The 20,255-nt window shown below is 54.8% G+C and overlaps 1 protein-coding gene across 2 annotated transcripts in view; it reads right to left on the minus strand.

Moving 5' to 3' along the window:
- Positions 1 to 1,847: 1,847 nt before the first annotated feature.
- LOC144736798 (uncharacterized) overlaps positions 1,848 to 20,255 on the minus strand; it is a 35,785-nt gene continuing 17,377 nt past the window's right edge. For both annotated transcript variants that reach the window (XM_078619440.1, XM_078619439.1), the window contains 11 exons: positions 14,321 to 14,630; positions 11,229 to 11,271; positions 9,217 to 9,347; positions 8,779 to 9,000; positions 7,894 to 8,065; positions 6,689 to 6,834; positions 5,461 to 5,568; positions 4,697 to 4,804; positions 3,944 to 4,283; positions 3,171 to 3,271; positions 1,848 to 2,852 (listed from right to left, as the gene is read on the minus strand). In XM_078619440.1, coding sequence (XP_078475566.1) covers positions 2,250 to 2,852; positions 3,171 to 3,271; positions 3,944 to 4,283; positions 4,697 to 4,804; positions 5,461 to 5,568; positions 6,689 to 6,834; positions 7,894 to 8,065; positions 8,779 to 9,000; positions 9,217 to 9,347; positions 11,229 to 11,271; positions 14,321 to 14,630 — 2,284 coding nt within the window. In that variant the 3' untranslated portion in view covers positions 1,848 to 2,249. The remainder of the gene's footprint in view (positions 2,853 to 3,170; positions 3,272 to 3,943; positions 4,284 to 4,696; positions 4,805 to 5,460; positions 5,569 to 6,688; positions 6,835 to 7,893; positions 8,066 to 8,778; positions 9,001 to 9,216; positions 9,348 to 11,228; positions 11,272 to 14,320; positions 14,631 to 20,255) is intronic.

Below are 20,255 nucleotides of genomic sequence, written 5' to 3' on the forward strand. Positions count from 1 at the left end.
GGAGCGACCGTCGAACTGTACGTCAATAAATTTGGTGCAAAACCGCGACAGCTAAACCGGCAAAAGGAGTTTGTGGTACCTATATAAGTTATTGACCCACAGCACTGGTTACTGTGTCAAATTGATTGGTTTATTATTTTTTTTAAAGAAAAGACAAAAACGCTATACAAACCAAATACACAAAATCAAAGGGAGTTGATGCAAACACTAAGTCAAAGCGGAACAGTAGCACTGGTCTAGATGTCTGGCAGTTACGGGTTCGCCAGGCGAATGGAGACACACGCACGCTTGCACAGCGAGGCCCGGGCACTGCTCACCGCTCACCGCGAGCCTGGATCACGTGTGCCCCGCCAAGACGCAGCGACCGCACGGGAATATCGCTCGCCAATGGCGCCTGGGTGCGCGCCTACAAAACATCCACACGCACAACTAAGGGCTTAAACAAACAAAAAAACAACAAGGCTTTAATGGCCCTAATCGGTACAAAAAAAACCCCACACGTGTTCAAAAAGTGTTGCCTATAACTGGAACTTGACTTCAGGCGGGAGTGACAGCACTGAACACTGCTTGCAAAAACTCAACTACAATATATAAAATAATGGAACTTACAACACACACCACCTCTTTAGCACGGCACTTCCCCCCTCTCCCCGCTGCAACACGGCTCTCCGATTGCCCTCGCGCCCAGCACCGAGTACGACGGGACTCGACCGAGCACTGCAAACCGCACCCCGATCACCGAAGCCTCGTGCTGTTCGAATCACTTTGCCGCAAACACCGCGGCGCGCGTGCCGACGGGAGTTGCACGCAACCAGAGCCGCCGCGGCTCAGCGCAGAGTCTGCTGTAGTTCAAAAGTTTATAGAACAATACATTATCAAAAGCCTCGTTTCTATAGCACGAACGCAGGACGAAAGATCACGGGCCTGCGCCGAGACTCTAAGCTATGCCCGCCGAAGGGTTGGGGGTCGGGTTCGTGGGAGGGGGCTAAGTGAGACCACCCTTCAAGGCTGTCGTTTGGCCCGAAGCTCTGCGTTGTGTAACGAGAGGGGAAGGGGCTCAATCAGTCTCCCTGCGGCACGGGCCTGTGGATTAAACCAGCACAAGTGCCCTGCAGGGAATGCACCATTAACAGCCTCCCGCTATGGGCATGCTGGAGTTGAGTCTCTTCTCTCTTGTCACTCATCCCCAAACAAACAGGGAAGATCAGTGGTCTGGGCTCAGGGTGAACACGATGACAGCCTTGGCATCCTGGCAACAAGGACGCCTCTGCCCACAGCGCACATGACCAACTCTCTTCACAACTGCCCTCTACAATGTGAAACCTGACAGACAAGCTGCTGTTGCTCTCCACGTGCATCCACCTTTCATGGAGGAGTCTCGGCTGCTGGAGACAAATTAACATTTCACACTGCGCTACCGCTTGTGCTCGCGCACGGGCGTCGCATCTCTTACCGCTGGGTCAACCGTGACTTCTTCCGAGGCCTAAGAACGCAGCAATCGCGACTCTCACGACAAGAAATTCCATTCACTGGAGACCAAGCCTCCCACAAAGAGCCCCACCCCCTTGAGAAAGATCAATCTGTACAAGCGGAAATTAAAACTCAATGAAAAATTAAAACCCTCGTCAACAGGACACGAACATAGCATTGGCAAGGCATCAGTCAACACGGCTTAAAAGCTATGGTTATACTCTGGCCTATGGGAAACCGAGTCGGTCTGACTGTACAGTCGCGCGCTACATTACAGGAACAATTCATACAAACAATAGCGGAGGATACTGTAAAACCACTCTCTCAGCAATGCCCGCGGCTTGCTAATGCGTCCACACGTTCAGGCACTACAAAAGTTATTGCAAATTTAAGTATTTAATGATAGATTTTTGGAAAACATACTAAATGCATACCAATGAACTGCCGCACAAAGCATGACAGCGTTGTACGTGCTTGTAGAAGGTTTCCGTACAAATTAATATGACGATGATGATGGATCACAGACGCGAGCGCTTTTCACAGTTGGAAGAAATGATTCGCTCGCACTCGCACGGAAGATGGGCCGACGAGAGGCAAGCCCGCCGCTCTGCACACACTCACCCCAAAACAGCCTGAACGTCAGCGAGAGAGCGAGCAGGCGGACAGACGGCTGGTGGTTTTACAGTATCGCCTGACACCCCCCCCCCCCCCCCAATTAAGATGAGAAAAATAGCATAAATCTCTTCTATGCCGCCCACCCGCCCCCATGGGTGCCGGACCTATGGCCTGCGCCGCTCCCTGTCATCCCCCTCTCGGCTGCGAGCGTTGCTGCGCTCCTGGCTTTGCTCCCGCTCCCCGCTGCGGCCCTTGCTGCGTTCCCTGCTGCGATCTTTGCTGCGATCTTTGCTGCGATCTTTGCTGCGATCTTTGCCGTCATCTTTGCTGTCATCTTTGCTGCCATCTTTGCTGTGCTCGCGGCCCTTGCTATTCTCCCTGCTGCGCTCACGGCCCTTGCTGTGCTCTTTGCTGGGCTCGCGATCCTTGCTCCGCTCCCTGCTGCTGCGCTCGCGAGCCTTTCCGCGCTCCTCCTGGCTGCGTTTCCGTTCGCGACTCCGCTCCCTGCTGCCACCGCCGCCACCGCCGCCGCCACCACCGCCGCCGCCACCACCACCGCGCTGCTCCCTGTCCCGGCTACGGTCACGGTCGCGGTCCCGCCGACGCTGCGTCTCGCGCTCCCGCTCCTCCTGTCGCTCCTTGAGACGCTGGCGCTCCCGTTCGGCGACGCGCTCCTCTGCCACGCGCTGGTCCTTCTGCTCCTGCTCCTTGCGCCGCCGTTCGCGCTCCTTCGCCCGCTCTGCTCGCTCCGCCACCTTCAGCGCTATCTGCAAGTCAATGAACACACACACACGATGCCGATGCTGCCGACACGGCCCTCGCTCTGGACCACATCGTCCATTACGATCGCTGCGACCTCTGTTGACGCGAGATCAACCTCGTCGCAAGTGCTCGCACACATTCAACGGCGTCGGTAGCAGCAGCAGCATCAATGCGTGTTCACATGCACAAATCAGCAGTGTAAGAGCCTTGCCCAATTTTCCCGGAGAACCCCCATCTCCCCTCTGAAGCATGACGACAGGAGCGCTCGATAAACACCAAATGCACACGAGGTCCCGACAACTGGTGAGGACACGGTGACGCACCTGCTCCTCAGTCAGAGGCAGCCAGTAGATGCAGGGAGTGGCCTTGGTCTTCATGAAGAGGTCATCCAGCAACTTGGCAGGGGGCTCCTCCTGGGGCTTTTCTGCTTAGAAAGGCGAACACACAAGCAGGCACGAGATGCGAGCTTCAAGGAGGCACGAGCAGATAAGAGACGCAAGAAACAAGCACGGATTGACGCACACAGACGAGAGCACAAGCGTTGACCGATAATAATTTCAACTTGTAATGCGCAGCACAGAGAGAGAGGGAACGGCTCGGAAGGCAGGAGGAATCATCGACAAGCAGGAAAGCAGTCAGGCGGTGAACCGACGCCAACAATTGCCCAAGCTCTGCGGTCCCTTATATATTAAGGTGTTATTGATCAATTAATGGGAGGAAACCTAAGCGTCTGGAGAAAACCCACGCAAGCGAGGTGGGGGGGGGGTAAAGACTCTACCCCAGAGGGAACAGGTTTGTCCACATTTTTCTGTTACCGCATTCTCCTGGCGAGCCAGGGTACACAGCAACCTCCTCGACGCCCACGGGAAGAGAGTGCGATCCACCAACACCTGGCGACTGCCTCCACAGTGCCGGATTTACAGCCCACGCGCAGTATCATAACCACCGGCTGATCACAACCTGGTTGGGCGAGCGCCACCAGTCCATGCCCTGAGCGCAGTTGCAGCAAGCGCGCCAGCAACGAGCACGTAGGAAAATGAGCGCGCCGGCAACGATGGCGCTGGCAACTAGCGTGCCGGCGGGAGGTTAACCGCACCTTTCTTCTCGGCTTTCTTCTCCTCCTTGGAGCGCGCCCTCTCGCGGCGGCGGCGCTCCCGTGACGGCGTGCGCGACCGCGGCTTGGCGCCCTCCTCGGCGAACTCGCGCACCTTGCCGCGGTCCCACTCGCGCTCGGCGCGCGCCCGCTCTCGCCGCGCCATCTCTCGCTCGCGGTCCACGCGCAGGTCCTGGACGATGCGCTCGGGCTCGCCGCCCTTCCTCTCGCGGGGCTCGCGGGATTCGCGCGGCTCGCGCCGGGCAGGCGCCGGCTCCGGCTTCTGGTCGACCGTGGAGGCTGATACCGGCATGTGAGGCGTCAGTCCCCTGTGGAAGTCCAGCTGCGTGGGGGGAAAGGGCACGGGTGTTCGCGATTGAGTACGGTTTGATACTGCACCCGTGGTATTAACAGGGGCGGCCTGCCGGATTCGAACCGCGAACAAGGCGCGACTGCTGGCCCACGTCCAAGAGCCCCCAATGAGAATTCGTATTCACGATAACAATCTACCCACTGTGGTGTAAGGTTAATGAGACAGAAAAGCAGCTGCAATATCCATCTGCAATGACAACAATGTGCAAATGTCCAACTGGGCCTAATGGCCAATGTGCAGTGTAAAGACTCATTGGGTTCATTAAGAGACGATATTTGAAGGAGGCACTGGTCCTGCAGCTGCGCACAGCTGATCGGACACTGGTCTAAAGAACGCATCTCCTGGCTCGCACCGACCAAAGCAATCCAAACCCAGTCGCTCACCTCATCCTGATCAGCGAAGTCGACCGAGAGGAACTTAGGGTTGGAGGTCGGCCACTTCACGCCGTGGAGCACCGCGCGTGTCGCTTCTGCCTCCTCCACTGACGAGTACTGTACAGCGACATGCCACATCATCATCACACGTCATGCCATCACTCGCATCATTACGCAATAGTGTCATCACACACCACATCTACTGCACCTCCGATTAGCGTGGATGGCAATGTCGTTCAGCATACATACATCATTACACCATCACGTAACACACAACCACATGGCACCATCATCATCAAACACCGTACAGCAATACTACACAACATCACAATCACTTCAAACACAATACCATGAGCACACCATCGACAACACACACAGCAACACAACAGACCACACCATCCTGCCACCACAAGAGATTGGACCACAAATTCCACCCCACTCCAATCAATGAACACCACACCAGTGCTACCCTCACCCCAATCTTACAATAAAAAAACACACCGCCACCCCTCACCAACCATCACATGCAATTCCACACCACATTGCCACCTTAACCCCAATGCTTCCACACTGTTACCTTACAAATCTCCCCACAAAACACCACCAAGACAAACTACAGCATACCACGGACACCACACTCTCTGCTGCCATGCGGCCTGTAGGACCACCCCAGCAGATGGCAGAACTCCTCCGCCCCCCCCCGACCCCAAGAGCGACGGACATGGGAGGCGGAGAAGGCGGAAAGGAGATGGAGGAGGGGCGGCCAGGCTTACGGTGGCGTAGCAGTGCGACTTGATCTTGTCGATCCAGAAAACGTCGTCGCGGATGGTCCCGGTGCGGTTCAGCAGCTCCTTCAGCTGGACGAGTGTGAATGGCCGCACCTGGTCACGGAAACCGCGCACAACACGGCGGTTAGAATCGAGGGGGGCTTTGTCCTTTTCCACGATTTTATCCCAATGGTGCCATCGGTGTCACGAGACCAAGAATCCATTCCGAACTCTTGCAGAGCGGTTGCAACCCTTCACGTCGAATGATCCGAAGATTACGACATCGCATTGCCACTTCCGAGATCTCTTCAAGCAACAATTATTTTTTATTTATCCAAAAAAAAAATAATTCAGGAGGGTCCTGCATTCGGGTTATTATTTTAAGATGTTTGCAACCCAATCTTTGATTGTTTCCACATGTGGGAGGAAACCAGAGCACCCGGAGTAAACGCACACGTGCGAAAGGGCAACGCTCTATAGCCGTACAGATGGAAAGTGATGGCGATCAGTCCACTTGCTGGAGCTCGTTCTCCTGGGCGAGCCAGGGTATAGCGCCTCGACGCCAACAGTGAAGGGAGTTTCACCACATTTGTGCGATCCAGCAACCCTCACTGCATCCAGTGCTGGATTACAGACAATGTGCATAGCCACCACCATCTGGTTAAGTGACCTCTGGTCTACATAGCCTACTCTCTCACTAGCCCAACCATTGAAAAGTAATGTTCATCACGTAACACTCCAACACCCCCCGCCCGCGCCTCACAGCCTGTGGCACCATCGCATGACACCGCCATCGGCTGCGCCGTTCGGATGCGTAGCTCGAGTCTAAACTAAACTATTTTGTATTCTACCAAGTAAGACACACTGAGCTAAATTGCTCTTTTTCAGAAGCGACCTAGCCACAAATTATAGCTCAACAAAGTGGCTCATGTGGAAATTGAGAGCAGCCAAATACTCTAAACGTACGTTGATTCTAAAGTGGAGGGAAAAAACGAAGGACCCGGAGAAAAATCCACATTCCACATGACCACGGGGAGAACATGCAAACTCCGAGTATACAGCTGGTGTCAAGGGTCGGGATCGAACCCACGACCTCCTGTATACCAGGCGAGGTAGTTAACCTATCGCCACAGAGTCGCTGGGTTACAGCTAAATGCAGCTGCGTCGACCGATTAAGCAGACCGAGTAAGCGGTCACCAGCTACAAGGTCGCAGGGCAGAAGAGCAGGGCTCACCAGGTTGGAGATGTGCAGGACGCAGGTCGCTCTGTGCCGCGGCGGCGACGGCTTCTGGCCGAGGCGCACGGGGTCGTCGATCGTAACCGAGACGCCAGAGTTCTGCTGGCTGATGGAACGGCGCACCAGACTCTCGCTCGGCAACACTGCAAGCACACAGCACCGGCACGGTGACCCGGAGTTACAAAACAAGACTGGCGGCCTGCCACTGTCAATAGAGAGAGACTCATATTCTTGATTCTTTCGGTAAAGTCACGTAGAAGGCAAACAATAAAATAAGAAAAATATAAAACAATAAAATTCTCACGACGTTTCGACTGCAACACAAGCAATCATCATCAGCAAGAACATTTTCTTGCTGTGGATTTCACACCTGACGATGATGATTGCTTGTGTTGCAGTCGAAACGTCGTGAGAATTTTATTGTTTATTATTTTTATTATTTTATTGTTTCCCTTCTACGTGACTTTACCAAAGAACCAAGAATATGAATCCCTGCAGTCACGAAAGCTTTAAATCAGAGAGAGACTCGTCGGCCTGGATTTCTTAGCCACGGCTCAGCTCAGGCTTGACTCAAGCGAGCTGGCTAAAAGAAACAATTAAGTTTCGATTTAAAGCTTTCGTGACTGCAGGGATTCATCTTCTTGGTTCTTTCGGTAAAGTCACGTAGAATGGAAATAATAAAATAATAAAAATAAAACATAATAAAATAATTCTCACGACGTTTCGGCCACAACGCAAGCAGCCGTCCTCAGACCTGGTCTTCACTTGAGGACGGCTGCTTGTGTTGTGGCCGAAACGTCGTGAGAATTATTTGATTATGTTTCATTTTTTTTATTTTATTATTTCCATTCTACGTGACTTTACCGAAAGAACCAAGAAGATAAAAACAATTAAGTGTTGAGCCTGAGCCAAGGCATGGCTGAGCCGCTCACTCTTGTGTCTTTTGACAACCGAGCGGCTCAAACCTGAGCTGGGCCTTGTTAAGAGACCAAACAAGAGCCGAGCCGTCACTCAGAACACGGCCCCCCTTAGTCACAACGAGCCCCTCCTGCAGGGTTTTGAATATTAAATTTTTCACTAATTTATTTGCGCTAGTTTACCCAGGAATTCCTCGTGATAGCTTCACGACATCAATTAACTTAGGAGCGGCGATGCCACCGTGCTCCCCGTGTGTGTCCCCCTTTCTGCCGCAGGGGCCGCACCTTTGGCTTTGGCATCCTCCTCGGCCGCCTTCACGGCCGCCGGCTCCGTATCCATGGAGACGGAGCCGTCGTCGTCCTCGTCCTTCCTCTCGTCCTCCTCGTCCTCCTCGTCATCCTCGTCCTCCTCGCCGCGGGGCTCCTCCCCGTTCTCTTGGCTCTCCGTCGACACCACCTGGCGGGCGCGGAGAGACGCGTCTCACGGCCGCTCTCCTCGCCCTCCCCCCATCTCTCTCCTCTCAATCTCCTGCTCTCGGCTTTGCAGCATTCCCACGACAACTGTTGATGGAGCTGGTCCGGACTGTGAACAGAGCTCATGAACAGAGCTCCCAGGCTTTGTCCGGATTCACACGTTAGCCTTACCGGACCGAGCTAGCGGCAATCGGTCCACGTAGCCCGCTATGTGCCTTGTGGCACCTCCGATTAGCAAGGTAGGCTACACGTAAGGTGCGAAAGAAGTTCAACATACGTACATAAAATACCCAGGCTGCCCTCGGAGCTGGCCCTGACATCATCGGCTCAACGCGGAACAGACGACAGGTAAGCCGCATCACCCGTGTTGTTGTTTAAAAGATTAGGATGGAAAAATCAGCTTGGCATATTATGAACTAACGTGGGGGTGGGAAGGGAGGAGGGGAAGCAGGGGTGGGGGGGGGGGTGAGGGCATGGAGTGGCACAGCTCTTATTGCATTGGGGACGAGAACAGAGGAACGCACGACCGTCCTAGACCGAGCCGACGCGACCAGGCTGCCAGCGGCTGTAGAGACGCAGCATCACCCACGGGCGGCACCTCCAATGCCCCACTGCGCGCGCCCGCCTAGCCATGCCGTTTCACGCCAGCAGGGCCCGCCCCTCCCCCACTTCGTGATCGCGAGCGCACGCACGCACCTGCGTGACGGTGCGCATGATCTTCACGTCCTTGTCCCCCGCCCCCTGGGCGTCGTCGTCGTCCTGCCCCCCCGGGCGGGCCGTGGGCGCGCGCGGCCCCTCGGCGGCCCCTCCCTCGCCGTCATCCTCGGCCCCCGACAGCGCCACGTCCTCGGCGTGCAGGTCCACGACCGGGGGCTCCGGCGCCGCCGCTGCCGCCGCCTTCATCTCGGGGATGAGGCTCTGCTCCGAGCAATGACGCGACGCAGGCGGCACACGACGCACGCACGCCAGTGTTAGCCTCGAAACGCTCAGAGAGGTTCCTGATAGAAACCCTTCAAGGTGCTGGTAGGTGAGTGGTGCTGGTACGTGAGTGGCGAGTGTTGCTGCTACGTGCGAGGTGAGTGGTGCTGGTACATGAGTGGTGGGCGCTGGTCGGCGAGTGCCGCGGTTGCGCACCTTGAGCGAGTCGGTGCTGATGCTGATGCTCGTCTTCTTGGGGGTGGTGGCCGTGCTGGAGCCCCAGCGCCGCTTGCGCGCCGGCCCTACGCCCTCCGCCTCGCCGTTACCGCCCGGCGCCTTCCCCGACGCTGGAACGGCAAAGACAAGCGGGCGCCGGGACGACAGGAACAGAGCGACGGTGAGAGATGTTCCCGCTGAGACAGAGGCTCGCGGTGTTAGATCCCGTGACCTCAAGACGACCCCAGCCCAGGATCAGTGGCGCTCACCTACAGAACGAGCGGCTAATCGGTGTGTTCGTTTGTTTGTGTAGCGCCACCAATTTTAATGAATGAGGTGTCGTCCGAAACTGTCAAAGTTTTATTGTAGACCCATTCATATTACTAACGGACCTTCCAGTGCTGCTTATCCACACTACTATTCGCAATAACATGGCGAGTTATGCAGTCTAGTTTTACAATCATACAGTGGATAGGTGTGTGCTGTTGGGAGAGGGGTGTGTCAATGGGGCACCACGGTGGCTTGGAGATGTTAACAACCTCGCCTGGTGTACAGGATGTCGTGGGTTCGATCTCGATCCTGACGCCTGCTGTATATTTGGAGCTTGCATTTTCTACCCGTGGTCGCGTGGATTATTCTCCGGGTCCTCGTGTTTTTCCCTCGACATTTAGAATCAACATACGCTTAAGAGTATTTGCCTGCTATAAATTTCCAAGTGATAAACCACTATATTGAGCGATTACTTGGCGCTTACCTGGTAAAATAAAAACATGTTTATCGTTTTTAGTTTAGTTTAATGACTCCCCCAATATGCTGTGAGTGGTGAAGGTCAGCGAGTTGATGACTGCCGAGTGGTGTCAGGTGAGTGGTGAATGTCCGTCAAGGTTCACATTACCGCCACGTAACCCTGTTCCTAGGACGGTCTGCCCTCACTCGCTATTCCTTAAATGTTTAAGACGTCACGTGCGCGCGCTGCGCACACACGAATTTGACCTGCGACAACTTCTCCCTTTGTGGATTTAGCATCGACCCAAGTGGCAAATGATAACGATTCCAATGAGTGTCACGAGCCCAGGGTCTGAGAAAAGCTGTGCCAAGTTAAGCCCTGCGAGATGCGTGCGTTTGCACCATCGAAGGACGCGCGTATAAGCACGCCAACATGCACACGCCGGGACTGTGCGCGGTGCTTAATCTCCTCTGGCTTAGGGGAGATGTGGTCACAAGGTCGTGTTCGGGCAAGGCCACGCGGACAAACGGCGCACGCCATTCGTTAGCATCGGATCTAGGCGCCGCGTGCCAGAACGCACGGTTGGTTGTGCGAGCGGCGCTGGGCCTCTCCGCCACCACCAACCAAGATGAGCCAGGAGGGTTCCACCTCAGCACGTGGAGGGCTTCGCTCCAAACACACACACACACGTCTCGTGCGTCTGCACGTGTCGGTAGAGGTTAGCGAGCGCCTATTAAGGCCGGCACGCCGCATGATCGGGTGGCGTGGCCAGCACCACGCTCGGCTTTCTTCGTTTCCACAATGCTGCTGCTTACACACCGTACCAAGTAGCACTTTCCCAAATATTCTATGTAGGCAACACAGGGGGACCTTTTGTCTCTGTGGTTAGTGATCGTGCATTTGTTCATTCTGTGATCCTGCAATATCCCGATTTTAATTCCCAGTCAAGGGTAATATCGGTGCCGAATGGTGTCAGAAACCTGTCCTAGGCCTCCCCCTCATTTCAGAAACAAAGATGGCCAGGTATGGTGCTGGCCACACCACCACCCTCTCATATGATCAATTGACCTTAATCAGTGCTCACAAACAGCACTTGCCCCAAAAATTCTATAGGTATAAAAAGGATATCCTGTGTTTGGGTGTGCGTGCGTATCCGTGTGTGTATTTTGCCCACGCATGATGACATGCATGCAAGCTTTGAGCGCGTGTGGATGCGCGTATCTGTGTGTGCATGCGCGTAGGCACATATGCATACGTGTGGGCGTTCAGTGCGTCGTGTACTTACACACGATGGCCATCTTTCGTTTGAATGTTCGCGCTGTGACGTTCTATACAGAATGGAGGGGGGGGGGGGGGACGCGCGCGCACACACACACAGGATCACCTCTGCTCCCTGGCATCACAAGCATCGCTGCTCCACTCAACCTAGCATTTGCTCATCTACCTCTTGGCAGACTGCTAGCCAACATTATATTAGACTCCACCGTAAAGCTATCTCGTGGTGTGACAGCATTGTAAAGTGATCCAGATATACTGCTCATTAATATAATGCAGCCCTGGTGCTCCGAAGTGATAAACCCATTTAAAATAAACGGCATATGCAGCGGCTGGACCTACCCTGCTCCTCCCAGTACCATGTGTTCCCTGTAAAGATCCTTTACTCAAATTAACAGGTTCTGGTGCAGGTGCAGTCTAAGGCTCCAGCTGATAACTAACAGCTCCAGCCTAGGGAGTCAGACCCACACACATCCCCGCTGCAAAAGCTAATCCCGGGTTTAGTGTTGAGCGTGAGCGAGTAGCAGGCAGTCCAGGTACCCTTTCACACCTGGTCGGGCAGATAACCACCAATTGTGGGGGACCAGCTCATGCTAGGAATCTAGACAAAGAGCGTCCAATGAGAAGGGCCGTCAGTGGCGGGCGGCGCGACACTGGGGTGGATCGGACGACGGGACGTGATTTTGCAGCCTGGAGTTTTCGTGCCCTTTATTTTGTTCGTTTGCGAGTGGGGTCTGCCGTCGGGCTTTGTCTCGACCACAGCAGAAGTTGGGAGCCAGCGCACCGTCGATGAGTCTTCGGGAGCGCCCCCATCGCGCGGGGCTCCGTGCCGGAAGCGCTTGCGTCCTCGGACGCATGTCCCAGTGCCCGCTTCTCTCTCCGCTTGCTGCCGCTCGCGGTGCAGAGCAAAGTTCGTTCTCTGCCCCGCCGTGTCCATCTCTCAAAACGCCGTGTTGACCTCGCAAACACGACACCCATCACCGTTTCTCAAAACGTTGCGCCCCGTGTTGATCTCACAAACGCTGTGTTGATCTCCGTCTCACGAAAGTTTTGCCTGTGTTCACCTCTCAAACACTGTGCCCAAGTCCATCTCTCCATCTCTCACATGCTGCCACGACCACAGAAAGGCGTCTTGCCCGCACGTGCATTCAGTCACAGCAAGAGCGGCATAGGGGCCCTGCCCCAGTTTTAAGATTCTCTCCCTCAAGTCCACGACCACGGTGTCGGGGGTTGGCACCATCTCCCTCTTCAAGTGTGAAACACAGCGGGGCTTTGCTCTTCGTGCAAAGTCAAACGTGCGGTCGATCGCCTCCACATTCTGCAGCCGGGTTCACGTCAGCGTCCATCACACAGCTCACTCGCGACCTTGGCTCGCACGATTGCAGCGTCTGTTTATCTTCGCGAGTCCGTCGGCAAGAGACGGCGGGCAACGCCAAAGCAGGGCGAAACGCGGTTCTTCGAGTCGGCGAGTGGTCATTACACGACCTGTCACCGGAGTCGTTTTGGTCATCGCTTGCGGCTTTTCGACAGGCGGCGTCGGTGGGGTTTCATGAGCACTGGGACGAGACGGGGGTGGGGCGCTCCCACAACGGGTTCTGTGGTAGCCACGGTGACGGCAGAGCAGCGCGAGGGGCTGGCCTGGCCCTCCGCCGCGGGCCCCCCCACTCGCAACGACGCCGGCGGCGGCCAATCGGCGGGCGGGAACGAAGGCCCCCCACGGTTGTCTAGTGCACACAGAGGCACGTGCCTGTCCGAGCGCGAGCCGTGCCGCGTCGACCACGCCACTTACTTTGGGCTGATACAATGGCACAAGCATACACAGCACAGGGGCACTGTCAAAGATGCTTCACGGCGTCTGCCACCACACTGCAACTAGACTCCAAATATTGTGAATCAATGCGTCAGTGTGTGTGTGCGTGTGTGCGTGCGTACGTGCGCGTACGTGCCCGTGGGTGTGTGTGGCGGAACACGCTCAGCATCGGCCGCGGGGTGGGGTGGGCGCAGAGAGACGCATTCCCGCATTTTACGCCGACACTGAGCGGGTTCCGCCAACTCATGAGGCCTCGTGTGAGACTGAACAAACTTCACAGAACGATAACTTCAATACGAAACTTATCGGAGAATGTAAAAATTGCACGACTGATTTGATTATAACTGCTCCAAAGCTTCCTTATCGTTGTCTTAAACGAGGGGGAGGGGGGTTGATGTTTGCCCTTTATCAGCTGTTGCTAGGGTCAGCAACGTTAACGACGGCGAGGAAAGGAGCAATGCACGCATGAGCCCTGCCCATCGGGCCACGTGGGCCACCAGAGCAACCCGGGGGTCACCAGGACGAGATCCTCACTCATTCCTACACCCACCCACTTTGCCAGATTACACCGCCACCTCGCAACGACCGCAAAGCAGACTGCACAGACAATTATGAGTGCAGCGGGTATACTGCTTGCATTGAAGACGATGGCAGTGATTGTACAATGGGAAAGGTTCAAGACCACATACCGTAATGGCAGTGGTTTTGGCCTACTTCATATCATGGGAGTCAATGTGGGTCTATTCTCTTTGATAGGAGTGGGAGTGATCAATTAATTAATTCATTGGGTGGTGGAGGCATGGTTAATGTAAATAGGGGATGGTTACGTCCAAATAACTGCAGTAAAAGTAGCTCTGGCCCCATTCATTGAAATGGTAGTGTAAACGGTCTATTCAGAGTAATAGGGTGTGGTTCCGGCTCTTTTGATTGTAATAAGGGTGGTAGTGGCCCATTCATTGAATATGAAGGGAGTGGTATTTCACCACTGTGACTCCATCAAATCGAGGGCCCCTCTACCAACCAGCGCCAGTGGACTTTGCCCGTGTGCTCCTTTCCATCAACGCTGTCAAGCGCGTGGTTTTCCCAGCAGCACCGGCAAGAGGAAGAAGCTACGGCGGCGCCGGCTGCCGCCCTTCTCCGCTGCTACCCTACACAGCCCCCGTGGAGTGACCGGCACAAAAACCACGCGCCGGCAGCCCAGCGTTCCCTCGAGCGGAGTGCCGGTATTCCGGCGTGAGCCGGTCGGTGCGTGCGGGCCGTGCGGTTAGGCCGTGCCGCACCAGCCGTGGTACCTCTCTCTTCCCCTCCTCCTCCATCGCCTCGGAGCCAGCGTCCGCGCTGTCGCCGGTGGCGGCGGCGGCGGCGTCGTCCGTGCCCTGGTGCTGCTGCTCGTCCTCACCTCCCACACCGCCCCCCACGGGGGGGGTGGCAGGGGGCTCCGACTCGGTACGTCCACCCCCCTCCTCTTCCTCCTCCTCTTTCTTCTGCTGCTGCTGCTTCATTTGCTGCTGCGGCGGCTGTGGCGACGTTTGCTTCAGCTGCTTGTCTCCCTGCTGCTGCTGCTGCACCACCATGCCAGCCTGGACGCTCACCTTCGCCTCACTGTGGTGAGGAAGGTGGGGGGGAGGGAGGGGGGTGAAACCACGTGATGGTCAGCCGTGCCGTCAAAGCTCCTCTCACTACGCCGGGCTCGAGCCGTTGCTAATGGGCCAACCGAAGGAATTAGCACGAGTCGCAGGGAGCAGAACCCACCTGCACTTCCATCGTCGCTACAACAACAACAGCGATACCAGGGTCCACCAGCCGACACTCAATTCACCAGCTCAGGAAGATTACACCCAGTTACCACACATTAAAGCAGCAATGAGACGCGATCCAATTTGTGCTCGTAAGTGAAGCCTTTCGGTTACGACGTCAGGGACAAGTAGCCGATAATGACGGGGACTGAAATTAGACCCAGCAGCTGATTTGAGATTCCTCACTGCACGACATTTACAATTGGAAAGAACAGAGCACTCGATCGACAACTGTGAGTGACGATACCTACACACCACCTTAGCGTGACCTTTAAACCAAAATGGCAGTCGAGTCCTGAGCCAGGCCCATCCATTTGTAGCCTGCGCTTGCTTGGAGTGTGCGAGGTTCCCAACACTGACATTGCCGCTTTCATCGTCGTCCCTGATGATGAATAATTAACCGCACCTGTGCGGCGCCGCTCGTGATCGGGCTTGGGGGGGGCGGGTGGCACCATCGTGCGCCACCGAACCCCTTCGCCACGACGTCGAGCGATGCTGGTTCCATGACAACGCCACTCAATCCGCGACCAACGAGATTACGGGCCGCATTCCTCACAAGCAGCCGATGAATTAACCGCGCGCGACTGAATGAATGAATGCTGAACACCAGAGAGGACGCACAATTAAAATCAATAAGCTTACCACAGAGCGGCGCGCCCGTTCATCGCGAGAGGGTTAACGACAGGCAGCGCTATTCTTAGAAACCTCCCCGCGGTCGCTCGCGGTGCGGACATCCCATCGGTGCCGGCCATCGGCACCGGCAGCCGAGACTCAAAACGCTCAGCTGGAGCCGTGACACAAAGGAGGCGCGTGCGGATGACACCGCGCGTGCGTGCACGCGCTCCTCCCACCGTGCGCTGTGGGGCACGCAGGCCACGGGGACACGACGCAAGGACGGAGGCCAGTGCACCCCTACCTCACCACGCTCACTTCTGGGACCATCAGGGCCGCGTGCGCGACGGCACGGGCGCCGTCACGGCTCAGGACACCCGGGGGTGGGGGGGGGCGGCGCTCCACTACAAGCGGCCATTCACCGCAACGGGCAGCAGGCGGCCATGCTGGATTCCTCCCATCTGCCTGTGGAGCCAAGGTCCCCAGAGGGGCAGGGTTGTCCGAGCTACTGCCCGACTGCCTGACCCTTTATAATAACAAAAACGAAATCCCCCTACATGAACGGCGGACACAGGCACGGGTGGACGACACGACGCATCCCACGCTGCGCCGCTAGAAGAGAGAGAAACCCCTGCGCTGACGGGCGGCAGTGGAATATTCTAGCAGCTGCAGCTCAAGTCGGCGGCTCTCTCAGCCTCTCCCCCTCCCCCGCAGCAGCAGCAGCAGAATCAATCGGGCTGCGCACACTTCCGAGCGGAGCGCCTGCCCTACATGCTAATTAGGCTCCGCTCGCACCGGCCCAACGCTCCCGCCTGCTCGCCATGCACAGGCGCCTCCAACACACACGCCAAAAAAAATCAATGGAGGACGGTCCCAGGGGAACAGGCTCCGTGCAGGCGGATACAGAGGACACCTACAGAGCCAAGAAGACCTGGGTTCCCACCCCTCCCGGGGCGGGCATGCGGCGCGCCCAGCAGCTCCCCGCGTTCATCGCTCCACCACTCCCCCGATCCGCCTGGCACGCAATGGGGCCCCCCCCCCCCGCCTCTCCACCGCTTGCAACCAAATAAAAAATTGGAGATTTCCTGGTCGGCGTGTGGCCACGGCCGGTGTTTAATTGGACGGGAGGTGCTGTGACACAGCCCGCCGTGACGTCGCCGTCAAAAAAATGGCTCGTTGACCGCACAAGGGAGGGGGGGGGATGTTCCTCACCCCCCCCCCCCCGAAAATAAAAACCGTTTAACCCAAGATCCATCTCAAGACTTTTTTTTTACAAAACACCAACGATCAACGGCATTGGAAAGCCAACAAAGGAGCGAACGAATCACTAACCTGCCAATTTAAAAATATTCCCCAAACGCAGCACCGCTGCACCTCGCTAACGGATGACCTTGCGGTTTTAGATGCGCCCTGTGGTACCAGCAGCAGTGTCGGTGGTGGTGGAGGCTGCCGCGGGGTCGCGAGCCCCAACAAACGTCCCCGTGTCGTGTTCCGCTCGGCGAGATGCCTCGATCGCAATCGGTGACCGCGCGTGCGACATCGGCGCCTTAAGCGGCACAGCGCAAAACGCCACCGCTACCAGCACAGCGCAAGGAGCAGCCCGCACCGCTCGTGCGCGCAGCTCCCAGTCGGGCAGATGGCACAGATCTTTCTCAAGTACAAACTCGCTCAAATTCAGAGCCAATTAGTGAAGCAAATGCCTTTTGCCCGGGTGTTTAAAATGCTGCGCAACCACCGTCACAATGCAGTCGAAATCCAGTTTCGAGATGTGTGCGGTGTGACCCGCTCCTTGCTGGGGTAGCCCAATTGTCAACAAATTGTGGGTGCATAACGGTTAAACTAAGACCCGAAAAATCGGCAACCCTCCCCCGCCCATTCCCATCACCGCCGGGGGACACAAACACGGCTCCTCGCTGAGACACAATCATATCATCATCACCACTAACCAACAGCAGCGCTAATCCCTTTACAGCATGCGATTTACAACGGGAGTAGATGTCCACACGCGTTCAACCACCTGACACATGGGCGTGCGCGAGGTGTACGTCAATCTGGCCGGCAGCAGTGAAGCATGGGAGATTCTCACAATTCAAAAGAGCCAGGAGGGTTTTTTTTTACATGTTCATGATATTCACAAAGTGGCATAAATGCCACTACCACAACGATCACCATCCAAACCGCCATCATCACTATCAACAATGCCATCGATACTGCCATCAGCACCGTCGATAATGCCACCATCAGCAAACTACCGAACTGCCTCGTGGCCTTGCGATTCAAAGAAGTGCCATGAATGTGATGATTTTGGTGCCACTTGTGGATGTCGGGGTCACACGCACCGATAATTATATCATATAATTAATCATATAACTAATCTATCCATGGCTGGATGAGGGCCTCCCCAAATCGTCGCCATCCCTCACGATCCTGCGATGTATCAATCCATCCTTGCAAATTAAACTAAAATCACTTCTTTTTGAGGTTTCAGCTGGTTAAACAAGTAAATTTGACTTGATCTGGCAACTGCAGAGAAGGCAATTTCAGAAGTCCATCTCCATGGTGTATGGTACCTCCTTTAACGAGCCACTCCATCCTTAGCCTTGACCACCAGCCAAAGCTTAATTATTAATCTTAAGTCAACACGATGTCTCTCACTTGTGTGCACATCATACATAAATCAGAAATACGAACTGTGTGTGTGTATAAATCGATCAATCAAAACTCTAAAAAAAGGAAGCTAATGCACGAATTTAAGAAAATTAACACAACTGAAAACCTACGTAGCTATGGAGCAACGCCCTCCTATTGCTACACTGTTCAAGCGGGGAAGTAATGCGAGCGTTCCGGGTACGTATAGGCGAGCAACACGGCTACCTCGGCAGTCTTCTTCTACAGCAAGCAGCAGCTGGCGCCATAGGGGTATCGTAATATCGGCAATTGATGAGATCAGAACGAGCCGACAAAAAACAAAACACTAATAGTTCACGTAAGGATCGATTTTAAGCAGACTCGATGCATGGTTACGTGCCAAAACATCGTCACCGCCATCGTCACCATCAAAGACAAAGACCCCCACCCCCCCCCCGTATAGCCTGAGCAGACTGTAGGAGGCAAGTGCTGTTAGCCTGCACAGTACACGAGGGGGAGGGTGGCCAACACCACGCCCAGCCACCTTTGTCTCCCGATTGGCGATGTTGTTACACACCGCAGCAGGTACTCATTTGCAGCTGAGTCGACCTAGGGGAGGCCCAGGATCGGCTCAGATAATCGTCACTGGTGTTGGCCGTGAGCCACCACTCCCCCCATCACCATCATCACTGTCACCATCACAATCTTCATCATCACAGGCATGTGTCCTCACAGGACCCCACGAAACCACTCCACAGACGCACTCCTAAACATGACCCTAGGGGGGCATGCAAGTCGTTTGTAATCTATTTAAAATACACACAAATGTTATTATACAATCCTGTGGCATTCAATTTCGGAATGAAAGCCTCCCCATACTTCATCACGCTGGCCGGTGCAAGTTGGTGAGGCTGGGGGGGGGGGGGCGCCCAGGACTGGTTCGGATATCATCCTTTCCAGTTAACTCTGGAGGGGAATTCAACCGGGTATCCAGGTTCACGGTGCAGCGTTCAACTGGCTCCACCCATAATGTCACTCACCTTCAGGGTGACTGAATGAACGAGCCAAATAAAACAATACAAAAAAGATGGTACAAATGTGACAAATATAATAAATAAATAACTATCTAATTAAATGGTGACCCCCAAAATCGTCAGGGCTCATCTAAGTGAGGGAGGGCTGAATGTATGTTGGATGTACACGGAACTTCTTTCGCGCCGTAAATAGCCAACCGTGCTAATCGGGGTCAAATATAATTACAATTAGAATCAGCATTGTTTGCTGAATTTACAAGTACAAGTATTAATTGCAAGTCATTGTGAATTAGATCATCACAGGTGCAACTGATCCCAGGTGTGTGGTCAACAGTCCACACGTCGCCCATTCCTGTGGCAGTTGGGACCAGCAAAGATAATTATCTACTGAACGAGACGACTCAATGTATGCTGAACTTTTTTCGCACCGTACGTGGCCAATGACGCGGGATCGCATCATGCATCATTAGTGATTTTGCGTCACAGTTTTTAACACTTTCCGTCGGCCAAAAAAAAGTTGATGCGTCCTCTGCGTCAGTCTGTCCATCATGGGTCGTGCATTTATAACTGTCATAAAGATGATCCAATTAGCCACTTTTGAGTAAAAAGTTTAATTGCTATCAGGGACCCTCTTGAAAGCCTGCCAAATGTTTTCAAACCTTGCCCACATTAAGCGATTCAAACTATCGCTTACGAGATAGGCCTCGTCGGCCAAGGCGATGACATCACACATCAAGCACTCACCATCTCGTTGTGCAGTATAACCTTAATATCGCTTCTTAAATTCTACCGAACCCAGGTCAGCAAGTGTTGCAGGAACAATGCGCATACATGATTTTTCTCCCATCTTATTACTTAAGTTCAGTTCACAACCCTTCATAAATTCAATGCTGGATGAAGGCCTCCCCACATCGTTGTCGCACGTCACGAGGACCGTTCGGCCATTCTTCACCACGCTGGCCTTCCATTTATTTATCTATCGTTGGGCACCACGGCCCCATCTCAAAACTATACAGCGGATAGGCGTGTGTTATGCAGAGGGGTGTGCGCCGGGCAGAGGTCGCGAACGGGTTTTGATTCCTTACCCGTACCCGGCCGCACCAGGGTCGCAAATGGGTACCCGTATCCGTACCCGGCCGGGTACGGGTACCCGTTCC

The sequence above is a fragment of the Lampetra planeri genome, chromosome 63 (genome assembly GCF_965212315.1).
Source record: "Lampetra planeri chromosome 63, kcLamPlan1.2.h2, whole genome shotgun sequence".
Taxonomy (NCBI): domain Eukaryota; kingdom Metazoa; phylum Chordata; class Hyperoartia; order Petromyzontiformes; family Petromyzontidae; genus Lampetra; species Lampetra planeri.